This window comes from Myxocyprinus asiaticus, chromosome 9 (assembly GCF_019703515.2).
Source record: "Myxocyprinus asiaticus isolate MX2 ecotype Aquarium Trade chromosome 9, UBuf_Myxa_2, whole genome shotgun sequence".
Lineage (NCBI taxonomy): Eukaryota > Metazoa > Chordata > Actinopteri > Cypriniformes > Catostomidae > Myxocyprinus > Myxocyprinus asiaticus.
The window spans coordinates 3,461,525-3,477,902 of record NC_059352.1 but is presented as its reverse complement, the minus strand read 5'-3'; the positions used below and the strand labels follow the sequence as shown (position 1 = coordinate 3,477,902).

Below are 16,378 nucleotides of genomic sequence, written 5' to 3'. Positions count from 1 at the left end.
CTTTAGATATCTCTCGTTTGGTGTGCTGATATGTTATCTGAGGCTATCTAGATACATTACAGACTATCACAAGTATGTTTGTGTGTTTATCACTTTACTTCTTTAAACTTAAATTTTGTCTTTCTAACCATAACTGACCTTTTACCAGTTTTACCACTAGTATGGGTTTCATTTTGGCCACAGGATGGCGCTCTAACATAAATTTAGCCATCCCTGTTCACTCCAGTTATTCAAGTACTACTTCCTAAATGAATCTGTATAATATACACGTGTTTATCTCAAGAGATTTTTCTAGTTTGTCTGCCGGTCAGAATCAAGAATTGAATAATATCAAACTACACAGTGCAGCTTCAAGAAAGAAGATTTGAGAATGAAATTAATTTATCTTTATTCTGTTATAATAAGCCCAGAAACAACAATAAAACCTTATATACAAATCAAAGAGAACAAATTGTGAGAAGAGCACATGCGAGTCATAGAACGATCAGGCTGGTATATATAAGCGATATATATAAACTCCAGCAAAGTTAAAAAAGAAATGCAAATCAAATATACATCCAGTAACAAGCCACATGGTGTTCCAGGCCCTTATCAGACAACTGAGGACAGTTAATAGACATGAGACATTGACATTTATAATTTAATAAAATGCTATTCCTTTAGTACCAACAGCGTTATAATTTGCTACTTTGGTGAATTTCAGGGTTAGTTCATTTTTAAACACATCCGAGTTTTTATCTTTGCAATAAAATAGGTGAATTTACAGTACTTTGTACTTGTATAAACAAGGTGTGGGGTTAGTCTTTCTACAATTTGAATACAATAGAACATATCTTCATTTTTATTCACTTTAAATCAGTAAACATGAATAAATGTTTATTGACGATACAAAACTGGATCAATTTGGTCTAATTTTATACTGAAAGAAAAAATCAGTTGGAAGAATTTTCAATTACATAAACGTATCCGCTTAATGTCTTCACTAATGGATATGTTCATTATTCCCACATATTCCCATTTTGTGTGTGTGTGTGTGTGTGTGTGTGTGTGTGTGTGTGTGTGTGTGTGTGAAATTACTTATATTTCACAATTTAAGAAACCTGAAACTCACTGAATAACAAACATACACTTGAACTTATTTTATGTTCAAATCTTCACTCCTGTTTATCTTTTGGTGGTAGTATACACAGTGTTTTTGATATTACTATGTCAATGTTCAGAAAAGAATACTAACATACAGAACTACTTCCTGTGCACTGCTTAATTTTGTAAAAAAAAAAAAAAAAAAAAAGTTGAAGTGAAAGTTCCTCAATATGCAACAATAAACATTTCAGACAGTAGTATGCTACACTGTTGTCACATGTATGAGTGGCGTCCAGTTATCATCTCGGACATTAAAATAATTATTTTGCATTTTCCATCTAATTGAGTACAAATGTCTGAATTTGTGCCAGTCCAAACAATACACATGCATCCTGAAGAAACAGTAATTGTATGCTATTCCAAACACAGCCAAAGCTCTACAACACATCTCTTTACAACAAATCTTAGATGTGTCTTTGTTTTCAGTGCAGTGATGTGGTACAGAAAAAAAGTAAATCAAAGAATGGAGACTTCAGTCTCAGGTGGAGCGCGAGAAAAAGACAAAAACGTTTATCTTGGATTGATTTGATCCAAACATTTCCAGTAAGATTGCAGTTCCCTGCTGATTGGTCCTGCGGTTCTTGGCTTGGTCATGTGATTCCTGTTGACCGTACTTGCCTGTGGCGCGGCAGGAGACAAGCGGGTTTGAGCGTTGACGAGCAGACGCTTCCCTTTAGAGGTAATCCAGCTCAAGTGCATGACTTAGCGCCTCCAGGTCTGCTCTGCACGTTACTCTCCAGAACGGCATGTTCTTCTACAGGACGACAGAAAGAAACATATTAATGCTGAAGAATCATTTTAGTTAGTAATTAAAGCCTATTCTGTATGAACCAAGAAGCAAAGGAGAATTATTGCAGAAACTACAGTATATCAGCCAGACCGTTTAATCAGCCAATATTTGGCCGTTTTGAGATTACTGGCATTGGTCAAAGACTATCACTAGTTGGCCGATTAACAAAACCAGAATATTTGTTCAGACTGCCAAAAGTTAAGACATTTTTTTTTTAATACCCCAAATGGAAGGAAAAATGCAAAATAACCATTTCGATTTCTGTGATAACTGGACGGCACTCGCACCAAAGGGCGTAGGTTTGGTTTTAAAGTTGGAAGGTGTATATTACAAGGAGGATAATATTCAAAATGTTGGTTTAACTAAAATGCGAGAATGTCAGGCAACATAGCTTTTTTTGACCACTTGGGCTGCACAATATGGAGGAAAAATATGTGAAAAACTTGTTGGATTATTTGACGATGATATCCGATGCGATAAATTTAAGATTGTGTGTAGTAGATTTACATTGAGAAAAAGTAATATACAAGGGACAGAAAGTGGCAAGATGAATGCAGCATGTTATCAGAAAATACTGGCAGACAATTTGCATTCTTCTGCACGAAAGCTGCGCATGGGACGCTCTTGGAATTTCCAGCATGACAATGACCCTAAGCACAAGGCCAAGTTGACCCTCCAGTGGTTACAGCAGAAAAAGGTGAAGGTTCTGGAGTGGCCATCACAGTCTCCTGACCTAAATATCATCGAGCCACTCTGGGAGATCTCAAACCTGCGGTTCATGCAAGACGACCAAAGACTTTGCATGACCTGGAGGCATTTTGCCAAGACGAATGGGCAGCTATACCACCTGCAAGAATTTGGGGCCTCATAAACAACTATTACAAAAGACTGCACGCTGTCATTGATGCTAAAGGGGGCAATACACAGTATTAAGAACTAAGGGTATGCAGACTTTTGAACAGGGGTCATTTCATTTTTTTCTTTGTTGCCATGTTTTGTTTTATGATTGTGCCATTCTGTTATAACCTACAGTTGAATATGAATCTCATAAGAAATAAAAGAAATGTGTTTTCCCTGCTCACTCATGTTTTCTTTAAAAATGGTACAAACATGGTATGCGAACTTTTGAGCACAACTGTATATTATATATATATATGATATTACCATGTTATTCTCAGAAGTACCTTGGATTGCCTTATAAATACCTATGCCTAATAATCACACAAAAAGTAATGCAGCAGTACCATGGTACCGTGATGGTAGTAAAGGTTTTGGCATGGTTTCTTTCATAACTCGTACCTTCTTTGCCACAGTTTCCTCCTCTACGCCATCTCCTATGACCACATACACGGCTCGCCGACCAAACCTCTGAGTCACTCGCTCGAAGCAGCTCTCTTTACCTACAAACAAGTCAAACGTTCATATAGCATCTTTAAAACAGTGTTTACATATACAGTATATGTACATAAACACATTAGCATACTTACATAATTGAGCAGTGTTGGTTGTAATGCATTACTAAGTAATTAATAACTGTAATTAAATTACTTTTTCATTAATTTTTCAGTCATTTAATTAGTTACTTCTGATGTAATTGCGTTAAATCCTGTATAGACTCTAGAACAATTCTATATAAAACAATGGTGAATTTAAAATTAAAATTTAATGTTTAATGTTAAAATATATGTTTTCTAATTTAACGCTGCCCCTTTAAATTCTTTGGCCAGTTCATGAATAATTTATTTGATTTTATATGATTTATGTGAAAGAATTAAAAGAACAGTTTCATGTCTATCCTTGTATTTTTCATCTGGTCGAGGTTGAAAAGGGTTTAAAAAAGTAATTAGTAATGCAATTACTTTTTAGACAGAGTAATTAGTACAGTAATCTAATTACACTGTAGAAGATGTAATTATAGTTAGTAATTAATTACTTTTTTTAGAGTAACTTACCCAACACTGTAATTGAGATACTGTACATACATATACAAGACAAAAATTCTGTTTTGTTTTTGACGGAATTGTAAAATCTGAACGGAAAGTTTAAGTGTTTAAAGAAGCAGCAAACCTGTTTTGGTGGCGCTGTAGATGTTCTCGATGGGAAATGCTCCTCCAAGACCATAGAGCAGAACTTTAGAGAGAGCTGGGATCAGTTGTGTGGTGGTGACCATCACATTTACACAGTTTGGTCTGTGGAGGCAAAATGTGGATGTTATTAATATAATCTTAAAGGAACAGTTCACCCAAAAAACATCTAACTCATGTCGTTTCAAACCCAAACAAACACAAAGGAGACATTTAGCAGTATGTCCTCTTCGGTTATGAGACATGTGGGAACCAAAACCATTTGGTTTATTTGATGTCAAAAAGCAAATTCGCAAATCAGATTTGTGAGCAACGACGGAGGGGAAGATTTTCAGTGAATAACATCTTCAGTTTTGGTCTTTTTCTCACACAAAGCTATCGTATGACTTTAGAAGACTTGGAATATAGCGCACAAGTTGAATGGACTACATTTATGGTGTTTTTTGTGTTGTTTGGAGCTTGACAACCCCGTTATATTCTTTCGTTGAATGGAAAAGACCAGCTCGGATATTCTTTAAAAAAAAAAAAAAATCCTACAGGTTTTGAACTACATGAGGGTGAGTGAAATGATGACAGAATTTTAATTTTTGGGCGAACGATTTAACATATTAAGAAATGAACTCTGGAGGAGTAGAGAAAGTAAAACAGAAGTGCTTTTAATAATTATCTGCCATCAATCTTTGACACTGACAGGTCATATGCTTGCCAAACTCGTTATGTTTGAGTGAAACAAAACTGCTGTAACTTTCTGTAAAATAAGTCTAATGTTAAAGGGATTTTCTATGTGAACTACAAATAAAGCTTAATAAGCATCTGTAGCATGCCGTCCATTACAACAGACAATTATTCTGACTCTTTTCTTAGTCTTTAAAGACAAACAAATGAATCCTCCAACATGCTTTCCTGCTAAGCTTCCATTGTAAGTGCATTACTGTACATTTTTCCCTTTCTTTTTTTACAAACTGGGGGACAAGTTGACATTACATGTTGATTATGAAGGTAATGGACAGCATGTCACAGATGCAGTCACAGAATTTGTATTCAGTGTATAGTTAAGACTTCTCACCTGGAGTTGATGAGTGCGAGAGCCTTCAGTGCTTGAGTCAACCAGAGGTCTGTCAGAATTTCCATTTCCCGCCTCAGCTGAAGCCACTCTTCTCGCTTCGGACTGCCCAACAAACCTACAAATCACCCACAAAACCAATCAAAAGATCCAAGTGATTAGCAAACACAATTTTACAGTGTACAAAACTAATGTGAATATTGATATTGAATGCAAATATTGATATATGCAATTAATTGGGTTAAAGGGATAGTTCACCTTTAACTAACTGGGATATCATGAAATAATTGTATTAAAATTTTAATTGACAGCCCTAATAGATACACATAATATATTATTTACTTTTATAGATTTTTAAATAACATTATTTCTGGATCTACTATTAGGCTACTTCATTGAAGATCAAAAAGAAACTTTAATTTCTTAAAGGTGCAGTATGTAACAATTTATTTTTTTGCCAATGTGTGAACGACTTGTAACGCAACTTAAAAAATGAGCCCTTCCCGGACTTCCTAGGTTGCCTATTAAAGCCTGTAGACTGATTTTCATGCGAAGGGAGCGGGTCGGTTTTGCTGGGAAAATCCAAAGGATGTGACGTTTATGCGCGCTCCCGAGAGCCTCCTACTGAATCCCACCTGGCTAAGCGGGAACATGATCGTGGTCAAGCAAAAACTAGAGTGAACATCGGCAGGGCATTTGATTCCTGGAGGGACCTTCATTCTGTTTTGGGGATCAAAACTGACCCTGAATTGGTGTTCTTCTTATAGGACAGGTAATATGCAAAGCATATGAAATATAGTGCCATAAGGATTGATCTGTGTCATTTTAGCTAACTTGATCTTGCCTGCTAACGCTGACGAATTGCAAGCTACCTTGCTTCGTAACTTTCAAATAATTTCAACGATCTTCTCTTTATCCTAAAAGTCAGGTAATTTAAGCAAATACACTGGTTTCTTGATCATAGTACAACATATGACATACAAAACATACAATAGTGCAACATAACAGTGTAGTGCAACAGTAAACTGTGTGGTGTAGTTCGGTAGCATGTAGCTGTATGTGTGTATCAGTATGCTATGTTAGCTCATAAGTAGTTTTAGTTTAGTCTCAAAGTTTGTAGTAAAACAATCATTACTGTGTGATTTTAATTATGCTACCTCATCTATCAGCATGATGCCGGTGGATCACGTTCAGTCTCTTTGTACGTTACGTCATTGTATTGGTCGATGCTCGCTTGTGTCCCTATGGAGTGTGTGCACGAGCACGAGCAACAGGTAGCTGGCTGCAGTTCACTTAACGGCCACAGGTGTCATTAATAACAAGGGTTTCTGAATCTAACATACTGCACCTTTAAGAAGTTTCTGAATCACTTTCCATAAAAATGTGTATATCGTGATATATATCATTTTTGACCAAAAATTTTGAGAATATTGCAAGAGGTAGCTCAGCGGTTAAGGCTCTGGGTTACTGATCAGAAGGTCGGGGGTTCAAGCCCCAGCACTGCCAAGATGCCACTGTTGGGCCCTTGAGCAAGGCCCTTGACCCTATCTGCTCCAGGGGTGCCATATCATGGCTGACCCTGCACTCTGACCCCAGCCTAGCTGGGATATGTGAAAAAGAAGAATTTCACTGTATATGTGCAAATGTATAATGTGTGATAAATAAAGAAAATTATAAATTTTTGCTTATTTCACCCACCCCTAGTCACCAGCATAAACAATATAGGACACAAACATTTAAAACGCAATTACTCTTCTAAAAATTCATTATCACAATTTAGTAAAGGCCAAAGTATACTTTGGCGTGAATGGAAATTTCATTATCACTAGAGTATGTGCGGACTGTCCGCGTGAAACCTAGTTTTTCTAGACAATCGGACAGCTCGCGTCTGATGGAACGGCACATGGAAAAACAAAGTATACCCTAGCCTTAAAGGTCTATTGTAGAGGTCGACCGATGGTGGCTTTTGCCGATAAATAAGGTGGTGGAAAGGCCGATAACCGATTAGTTGGCCGATAGTTTTTACAATTTATTTATAAAATGTTTAAAATATTCCTTAGTCTTCTGTTACTTTGACGGACACAGACATAGAGGCTAAAAGACTCCAAAATGAGTAAAATCCCAGATGCAGGTTATTGTTCAATTGTACCAAAACACACAGGGGACTCTTATTTTTGAAATGCAGAGACTTGGCTCCGTTACAATAACAATTTAAGTATGCATTTAAGTGAGGATAAAAATATGGATGAATACTGTCAATGATGAAAGATTTAAATACATCAAATCCCCATGTAATTGTTTTTATTTCACCTCTAGAGGCCGCTATTATATTGTAGAATTCTCCAGCGCTGGCCACAGAGGAGAACAGAGTAAATTAAATAAATAAAAAAACTATCTGCAACCATAGGCATAGATTTTTGATGATAACCGACAGTTCCGAAGAGCAACTATCGGCACCGATTAATCGGTAAAACCGATATATCGATCTACCTCTAGTCCATTCAATACAAGTTAAGCTCAACCAACAGCATTTATGGCATAATGTTGATTACCACAAAAAAAAAAAATAAATAAATAAATAAATATTAGACTCGTCCCTCCTTTTCTTTAAAAAAAAACAAAAATCGATGTTACAGGAAGGCACTTACAATGGCAGGGTTAGACACGCGTGTGAACAACCCGAACTCGCTGTCATGTTCCGGTCACCTTGTCAGGTTTGGTTCTGCCTGACGGGACCATGACAGTATCAGCCTGCCTCGGTATTATGTGTACCCTTTTGTGTGAGCGCACGGGTCCGGTGATGTCATGGCCCTGTCAACCTGTCAGGCTGGGTTTTGTCTGACATCATCATCCCCTGTCTGTCTTGTGTTTCACGTTCATGCTATGTGAGGGTGTCCGGGTCCAGCGGTGGGTTATTGCAGTGTGCGAGTTGCCGCCGTGCGCCCTCTGGTGATGTCACAGTCCTGGCACCATGCCACATTGTGTGTTTCGCCTGATGAGGACTGTGGCATCAACGTTCCCTATCTGTTTTTGTCAAAGCGTGTTTACATTTTGCCCTTATGTGTTTCAGGTGCCGCTGGTGTGCTGAATTAGCGTTTCTATGGGAACCCTGATTGTTTCCATGGGAACGCTGATCATTATAAACTTCAGCTGCGAGCGACACCAGCCCCTTGTTTGTTCCCCGCCTATTTAAATCCCCTTGTGTGTCATGTCCGATGTCGGATCATTGTTGTGTTTGTTACTGTCAAGCGTGAAGGTATTGTTTACTGTGTTCTCTTGTGCAGTTGGAGCTGGCTGCCATTTAATTTCAGAAGTGGAGTTACCTTCTGTTCATGTTTGCCACCACCTTCGCCAGTTCGGTGCCCAGTTCATGTAGAGGAGGATTCCTCGGCCTCTGCCCGCATCTCGGGGGAGAAAGATCGCCTGGGCTTGACTTTGCTTATTTGAAGAACCTTTTGTGTTTGATTAATAAATCCAATTGAACTGTTACCTCTGCTTTTGGGTCCTCTCTCGCACCCTGACCCTCGCCCTATAGCCTACTTAAAAAACTGACCCGAACATGGCCCAAATCCTGCAGGTTTGTTGGGTACAGTCGGACTCAGATCGGATTGAAGACCTCTATATACATGCAGAATAACCGAATAGTGATTTTGTTATTTGAATACAGGTGCCGTGCACATCCATATTTATAACACATGATTTTGGATTGGTTCATAATTAAAAAGTACAGATAATTGGCCATGTAAGGCATTGCTCCAAACTTTTCTTCCATCCATTTGAAAAATCCAGCCAAATCTGCTAATCCTGTAGTGCATAAAGATGAATGTAGTCACGTCATGGGGGCCTCCATGGTTTACCAGTCCATGGGCCTCTCAGTTCTTAATCTGTCAGTACAAAGGTTGTGTGACTGAAACGTTGCTGTATTAATAAATACTGAATAAACAGCGAAATGCAGCGCAACAGTCAAAGACCTCCGAAAAACAATTGGAAAACAGTGAAAATGTATGCAAAACACATATGGCCCCCAAGACTTATGAAGTTGTATACTGTATCAGGGGAACATGTCCTTGCACTCAAAAAAAAAAAAAAAAACTACACTCGAAAAGAGAAGAACATGGGTGTTACGAGACACATTTTTAAAAGTTGAAAGCATCAGCAGTCTGTGGGACTTTTTCTTTTGAATTCTATTACAATAATATTCAGTTGAAATACGGTCACAGGTGTTAATATTTTGTCTCATCCAATAGGATTTTACAGCTTTGTGAAAAAGCAGGTTTAAATGCTGTAGCATTGTTTACTCACCTCCTACATTGTTCTTGTAGATGTTGTAGATCTCTTTCACGCGTCGGTAGCGAAAAGCGAGTTTCCTCATCCAGTCGACTCCACCATGAACACCCGAGCCCAAGCAGAGCGTGCCACCACCTGCTGGTGTCTGGAAGCCGTCCGTGCCAAAGTTATATGTGCTGCAAGTTCAGACACACATATGGTAGTGTTCAGAGCCACTGTATGCTCACCAAAAACTGAACTACGCTAATATTTCTGTTCACACCTCTTAAACATTAATATCCATTATAAAAAGTTTGGAACTTAAGCAAAGTCCTGTCTCAAAACTACAATATAATCAACCATTTTTAATACTGAATATTTAAGTTACATGCCAATATGTCATGCCAATATGTCTAACCAATTTGAGTGTGGATTTTGTTATTACTGCAATTTTCAACTCTGAATCTGAGCATAGCTGAGCCAAAGCCAACAAGTTAATCTCATCAACATTATTACTGACAAAAATGTTTGTTAAGGAAGAGCTGAGAGGTGATTAAAATAATCCAGTCATAGTATGTTGGGTATTTTCCTGAAAGAGCTGAACCCCTGTACAATGAACTTTACTAATGGGTTAATAACCTCACCTAAACACATCCTATATATATATATATATGTGACATTAATCAGCTAAATCCACAACATTTAAATATTAATATTAAAACTTACATCAGAGCAGACAATGCTGCCAATGAACAGGTGAACTCGAACTGTTACGTGCTAGTCAGAATACAGTGGCAAGCAAAAGTATGTGAACCCTTTACAATTAGCTGGTTTTCTGCCAAGGACACCATGCCTGTTTAATGTTTTCTGTAAATTAGTCTCATGAACAGAGATGTTAACCAGTCCCAATGATTCCTTCAAGTCTTTAGCTGTCACTTTAGGGTTCTTGTTTTACCGCATTGAGCATTCTGCGGTGTGCCCTTTGAGTTATCTTGGCTGGACGGCCACTTCTAGTGAGAGTACCCACAGTACTAAATCATCTCCATTTATAGACAATTTGTCTAACTGTGGACAGTTGAATAACTAAACTCTTTGAGATAACTTTGTAACCCTTTCCAGCTTTATGCAAAGCAACAATTCTTGATCATAGATCTTCTGAGATCTCTTTTTTTTGTGAGGCATGTTCCACATCTGCAGATGCTTCTTGTGAATAGCAAAAATAGTATCTCTAACCCACACCTCCAATCTCGTTTCATTAATTGGATGCCAGGTTTGCCAACTCCTGACTCTAATTAGCTTTTGTTGACATCATTAGCCTAGGGGTTCACATACTTTTTCCAACCTACACTGTAAATGTTTGAATGATGTATTCAATATGTACAAGAACAATACAATAATTTGTGTGTTATTAGTTAAAACAGATTGTGTTTGTTCATTATTGTAACTTAGATGAAGATCAAAACAGATTTTAAGACAAATTTATACATAAATGCAGGTAATTGCATTTTCATTATATATTACTTAAGAAGTTAAGGTTTTCAGGACAGTGTATCTTACACATTAAACATATTAATCTTTAATAATTGTAAGTCATTTATATATATATATATATATATATATATATATATATATATATATATATATATATATATATATGTTTTTTTTTATTTATTTATTTTTTTTATTAAAGTTTGGTTTGTTACAAATTGATGAGTAAAATGAACTAAAATGAATGAATATGACGTAACTAAATTAAAAGAACATTTGCGACTAAAATTTAAAAAAAAAACGTGTGAAGTGACCCGATTCCAGTCAAAGCTAAATTCTGACAAAATCTGTAGACACCAAACGTCATTAATGTGAAACCCAAAAGCGCAATATTTGATTTGAGAGCTACAGCAGAGGGTAAGATTATCAATGAATAACAACTTAAATTTCTGTCTGTTCCTCACACCAATGTATCGCATGACTTCAGAAGACCTGGAGTATAGTGGACAATTTTATTTTATAACTTCATGATACTTTTCTATTTTTATTTTAATTTTTTTGTCTATTGGAACTTGAAAGATGTGCTCACTATGAACTGTGCGAAAATTGTGTTCCACCAAAAAAAATAACAGCTTACAGGTTTGGAACGAAACAAGGGTGCATAAATAATGACATCATTTTCATTTTTGGGTGAACTACTTCTTTAATATATCTGTTGCCATGCTCTAAGTATGATTAATAGCCATCATATAAAGTCTGGAACCAGAGTAAGGGCCTGCCTCAAAACTATGATAAAAACAAAAAGGATCACTTTGCACTACATAATGCTGATTTTATTAGAGATACTCATATTGTTGCTCTCGGTCTACACTTGGCTGGATGAAGGAAAGTCATATGCTACCTCAAGTCCTGGCCATTGTCATCTGAGGCGACATCATCGATGTGAACTTGGTCGCATTCCTAGGAAATGAAAGGAAAGAAGATATGTATGAGGTACGTTATAGCCTAACAAAAGTGATCACCCACTGCTGTGCCTCAGGACACGATGTAGAGGGAGAAATATTAAAAGAGGAACAACAAAAAAAAGCTTGAACAAGCTACTACGACTCAAGACATCTCGGCGCCTTTAACGCTGGAGGGAAAAATATCAGGAAGATCACAGACAAATCTAAACCTGATACTGGATGTTAATGAACAGCCTTATGCTAGCTGTTGTTTTGGCAAGCTTTGTGCTTAGCCCTGCTAAAATACGCTAATTGCAGTGCTCTATTCATGATACAAACATCTGCTCTTATCATGAACTGATGATCTTGTCCATTTCTCCAAGTTGTTTTAGTGAAACGTATCAAATTTGCTAATAAATTTGGGTGTGTTAGTTTTTAGACTGAATTACGCTAATCAACGCAAAACAAGTACTCAACCTTTCGTATTGTACAAATGACATTTATACTTTTGTATTGTTTTGTTTTTTTTGTATTTTCACAAATGTGTTTTATGGATTCCAGAGACCTCCTATTGAGTTCTATTGATATTAAATTACTGTAATTATAACTATATTTGTACATTTTATGAAGAATCACAAGTGGTCTTTCTCTGCGGCAAACTCACGGCCAAGATTCTAAGGGGCTGTGGGTGGTTCCTATGGTTTTGCTATGTGGCTGCTAGGGTGCTCTGACTGACACCTTTTAACATTTTTACATGTGAAATAAGACATTATCAGGGGCTGTTCAAACTGAATGCATTCTTGCATAACATTTGTATTTATTTTTTTTAAACTGTTTACATAGAAAACCTACTGGAAAACAGTGCCAACAGATGCATCACACGTTTAGTGTGAACGGCCCCTAACACTTACGATACTGTATCAGGGGCTGTTCACACCAATTTCGTCTTTGCGCTCCAAAAAAAAAAACCTACAAGCAGTAGAACGAATAAGAGAACACAGGTGTTTTGAGACACGTTTTTAAAAGTTTTAAGTTCTTTTTAACTTGGCACGGCATCTTCCTGCGCAAAATGTTGAAAACAGCAAGAAGCAGCACAATAGTCAAAAACCTCCATCTATCAAGTTTACACAGAAAACTATTGGAAAACAGTGCAAATACATGCAAAATTCATTTAGTGTGAACGGCCCCCAAGACTTATGAAGTTGTATACTGTATCAGGGGCTGTTCACACAAAACACATAATTGCGCTCCAAAAAAACGAAATGCAGAAGCACAAAAAAGAGAAGAACGCAGTTGTTTCGAGACACACTTTTAAAAGTTAAAGTTCTTTTTAATTTGGCACGGCATCTAAAAAACAGTGTTCCTGCGCAAAATGTTGAAAACAGCAAGAAGCAGCGTTGTATACTGTAACAGGGGTGGTTCACACAAAATACGTCCTTGCGCCTTGCAAAAAAAGCTATAAACAGTAGCACGAACAGAGCAGAATGCAGGTGTTTCGAGAGGCTTTTTTAAAAGTTCTTTTCAACTTAACACGGCATCTAAAACCATCAACAAGTGAGACGGTCGTTCACACGAAATACGTTCTTGTGCTAAAAAAGCTATGATTGCAACGAATAGATCAGAACGCAGCTGTCTCAAGATGCATTTTTAAAAGTTGACACTGCTTCTCATGCGAGATGCTGAAAACACAGCGAACCAACAATAGAAAACACATTAAGGGCCCCTTAGACTTATGAAGTTGTTCATATTAATCAGCCATCTTGAATAATCATTCATTAAGATTTGCTAAAATAATGTTTGCTTTAAAAACAAGAAATTGAGTTCTCACTAATGTAGTATTTTGCTTATACTCATTTGCTCATTTCGCCTACAGCTGTTTTCTGCTCTCCAGCTGACAGGGTTGAACAGATAACCCAAACAATGTTTGAATGCTAAGCAATTCCTTTGACTGTTCGAGGGCAATTATGGGGAAAACAGAAGTGGAGGTAAGGGGGCTGTCATTAAAAGCTGCTCAAGTAATAATAATAGTGTGTGTCCTCCTCCCCAGGCTCTTGTTCCTCCTTAGGACAAATTTTCTTTTCAGTGATGGCCACACACCCTTCATTAACCAATCAATTGTTGTCAAGAGTTTTTGCACCTCCTTGAAAGATTTAAAAGAATCTAATCACTCCTTTTTTCATACAGAGGGCAAACTGAGGTCTTGTCACAGAATGACTTGGAATTTTATTGTCAATTTGTAAAGTGCTGTTCAGTTGCATTAATTATGAATATCTGGGTGAATTTCGTGAAACCTGTCAAGAATGTGTCCAGGTCATATTTCACCCTAAAATCAACAGAAAGAAAATCTATTGTAAAAAATTATATTTCAAGCCTATCTGTTTAATAATCAAGCCCACATGGAATCTTTATTGACTGTTGGGGGATTCAATAAAGATATGGGTAAATGTGTTAAACATTTTGCAAGTACACTCGTATTGGTACCTGAAAGCACTATCAAACTAGCCAAAGTATTTCATCAACAGACACGAAGGGGGCGGGGAATGTGCTGAACTTTGTAATTGATCAGCGTTGGAATTCTGCTGGAATCTGCAGAGCTTCCGACAGAATTCCGTGCAAACCCAGTAATAAAACGTTTACTGCATTGGGGGCAGTTCCCACCAAATGTGTTTATTGTGTCTGTTTGTGCTCTTTTTCAGTTGCTTTCCAATGTAAATGTGCTAGTTGGATGTCTTTGATGGTTGTGCCATGTCACTTTTTTTTAGTGCTCGTGCAAACTGCATAACGCTTTTTAGATGCCATGCAAGGTTTAAGGAATGTGCCGGATTCGATACAAGTTTAGCTCAGTCGACAGCATTTGTGGCATAAGGTTGATTTCCACAAAAAATAATTTTAGGCATAAAAAAGTACAAATCGGGATTACATTACAACCCAAGTTACAGTAAGCACTTACAATGGAAGTGAACGGGGCCAGTGCATAAATTTAAAAAAATGACACAAAAGTAAAGCAGCAAGATGTAAACATTGTACATATTAACATGATTTCAGTGTGATAAAATCACTAACTAACCTTATTTGTGTAAAGTTATATACAATATTACACCATTTTCATGACAACATAACCTAGTAATCCCGGAATTGGGCAAAACTTTACACAGATGAGGTTTTATCGCACTAAATTCATGTCAAAATGTAAAATGTTTACAGCTTGAGGCTATATTTTTTAAAACTATGTGTATTTTAGTATTTATGAACTGGCCCCATTGACTTCCATTCAAAGTTCCTTACTGTAACCACTTTTTTTTTTTTTTTAGTAAACGAGGGGTGAGTCAAAATTATTTTTGCGGTGATTAACGTTATGCCACAAATGCTGTTGATTGCACTTAACTTGTGCTGAAGCTGAAACATTCCTTTAAAAAGAACGTCAACTATTAAAAGTGTGCCTCGAGACACCTGCGATCCGTTTTATTCATTGCACTGCGTTTAGCTTTTTTTAACGCAAGCACGAGCTTGGTCTGAACGGCGCCTAATGCAGTTCTTTGCAATACTCAATTCTGATTGGACAATCACAGCATTGTGCCAAGCTGGCGTCCCGCAAGATGAAAAGAAACACCCACGACACAGCACGCCCACTCCAAGTAACGTCCCCCTTGGATCACAAAGTGATTCTATTGTATGATCTTACAAAAAATTGCCGCAAATTCGGCACTCATTATCTTCACACGCAAATGAGTTTTGCGGAAAGCTCTTCATTGTTGCCAAAGGTTTGCTGCAGGTTTACCACTATCAAACTTTTGGCAGGGAATCGCAAGCTCATTTGCATGTGAAAATAATGAGTGGAAAATTTGCAGCAAGTATGGCTGAACTCTAGATTTTTTGTAAGGGTGACTCACGTCATCTTAACAGTGTAAATACGACAAAGAATAACTTTTAAATTATGTCACATATCATATTTCACCGAAGATATATATGGTGAAAAATGGTAAACATTTCTTTTTTTCTGTTTTCTCCAGTTAGCTTACTATCTAACCAGTTAGCCTATTAGCTTAGCATACAACTAGCCGATTAGCCAGCTTGCTACACATTGGTACAACTTCTCTTCATTTTCATCACATTTCTCCTCACTGTCGCCACCTAGTGGTGTGGTGATATGATTGTATTCAATAGGACTTTAAGTTGCTGTTTACAAACTTTACATTTTTTAATCTTTGTGGTTAGGGTAAGGTTTAGGGATAAATACAGGTGTAGGGTTGCTGCGGGACTCCAAATAAATACAACAAAAACAGTGAACGAGTGTGACATTCAGCAATTGCAAGACTTCAGCATTACGCTGGTTGTTTGAAGGTGGTGTAACTGGTAGTGGGCATGTTTTGTAGTAGTCTTGTAGGACGCAGACAGACCCTTCTCCATTGTGCAGTGAAATATTTTTGCATAATGAGCACCAAATTCTATAATTGACTCTTTGTACCATGCAACCGATTTGCTGAAATAGCTGTACTAGTTTCATGTCTCTTATATCACACATAATGAAATCATATCAATTAGTGATCATTGTACATTTACAGTATTTGATGTTGCAGTCGTGTAATAAGCAACTTTGCAT

At 37.2% G+C, this 16,378-nt stretch overlaps 1 protein-coding gene across 1 annotated transcript in view; it reads right to left on the bottom strand.

Moving 5' to 3' along the window:
* Positions 1-371: 371 nt before the first annotated feature.
* Positions 372-16,378, bottom strand: part of eya2 (EYA transcriptional coactivator and phosphatase 2) — a 56,196-nt gene continuing 40,189 nt past the window's right edge. The window contains exons 11-16 of the mRNA XM_051706618.1: positions 11,736-11,794; positions 9,383-9,543; positions 5,084-5,198; positions 4,001-4,122; positions 3,233-3,333; positions 372-1,897 (exon numbers count right to left, since the gene is read on the bottom strand). Of these exons, the coding sequence (XP_051562578.1) occupies positions 1,817-1,897; positions 3,233-3,333; positions 4,001-4,122; positions 5,084-5,198; positions 9,383-9,543; positions 11,736-11,794 (639 nt within the window). The 3' untranslated portion in view covers positions 372-1,816. The remainder of the gene's footprint in view (positions 1,898-3,232; positions 3,334-4,000; positions 4,123-5,083; positions 5,199-9,382; positions 9,544-11,735; positions 11,795-16,378) is intronic.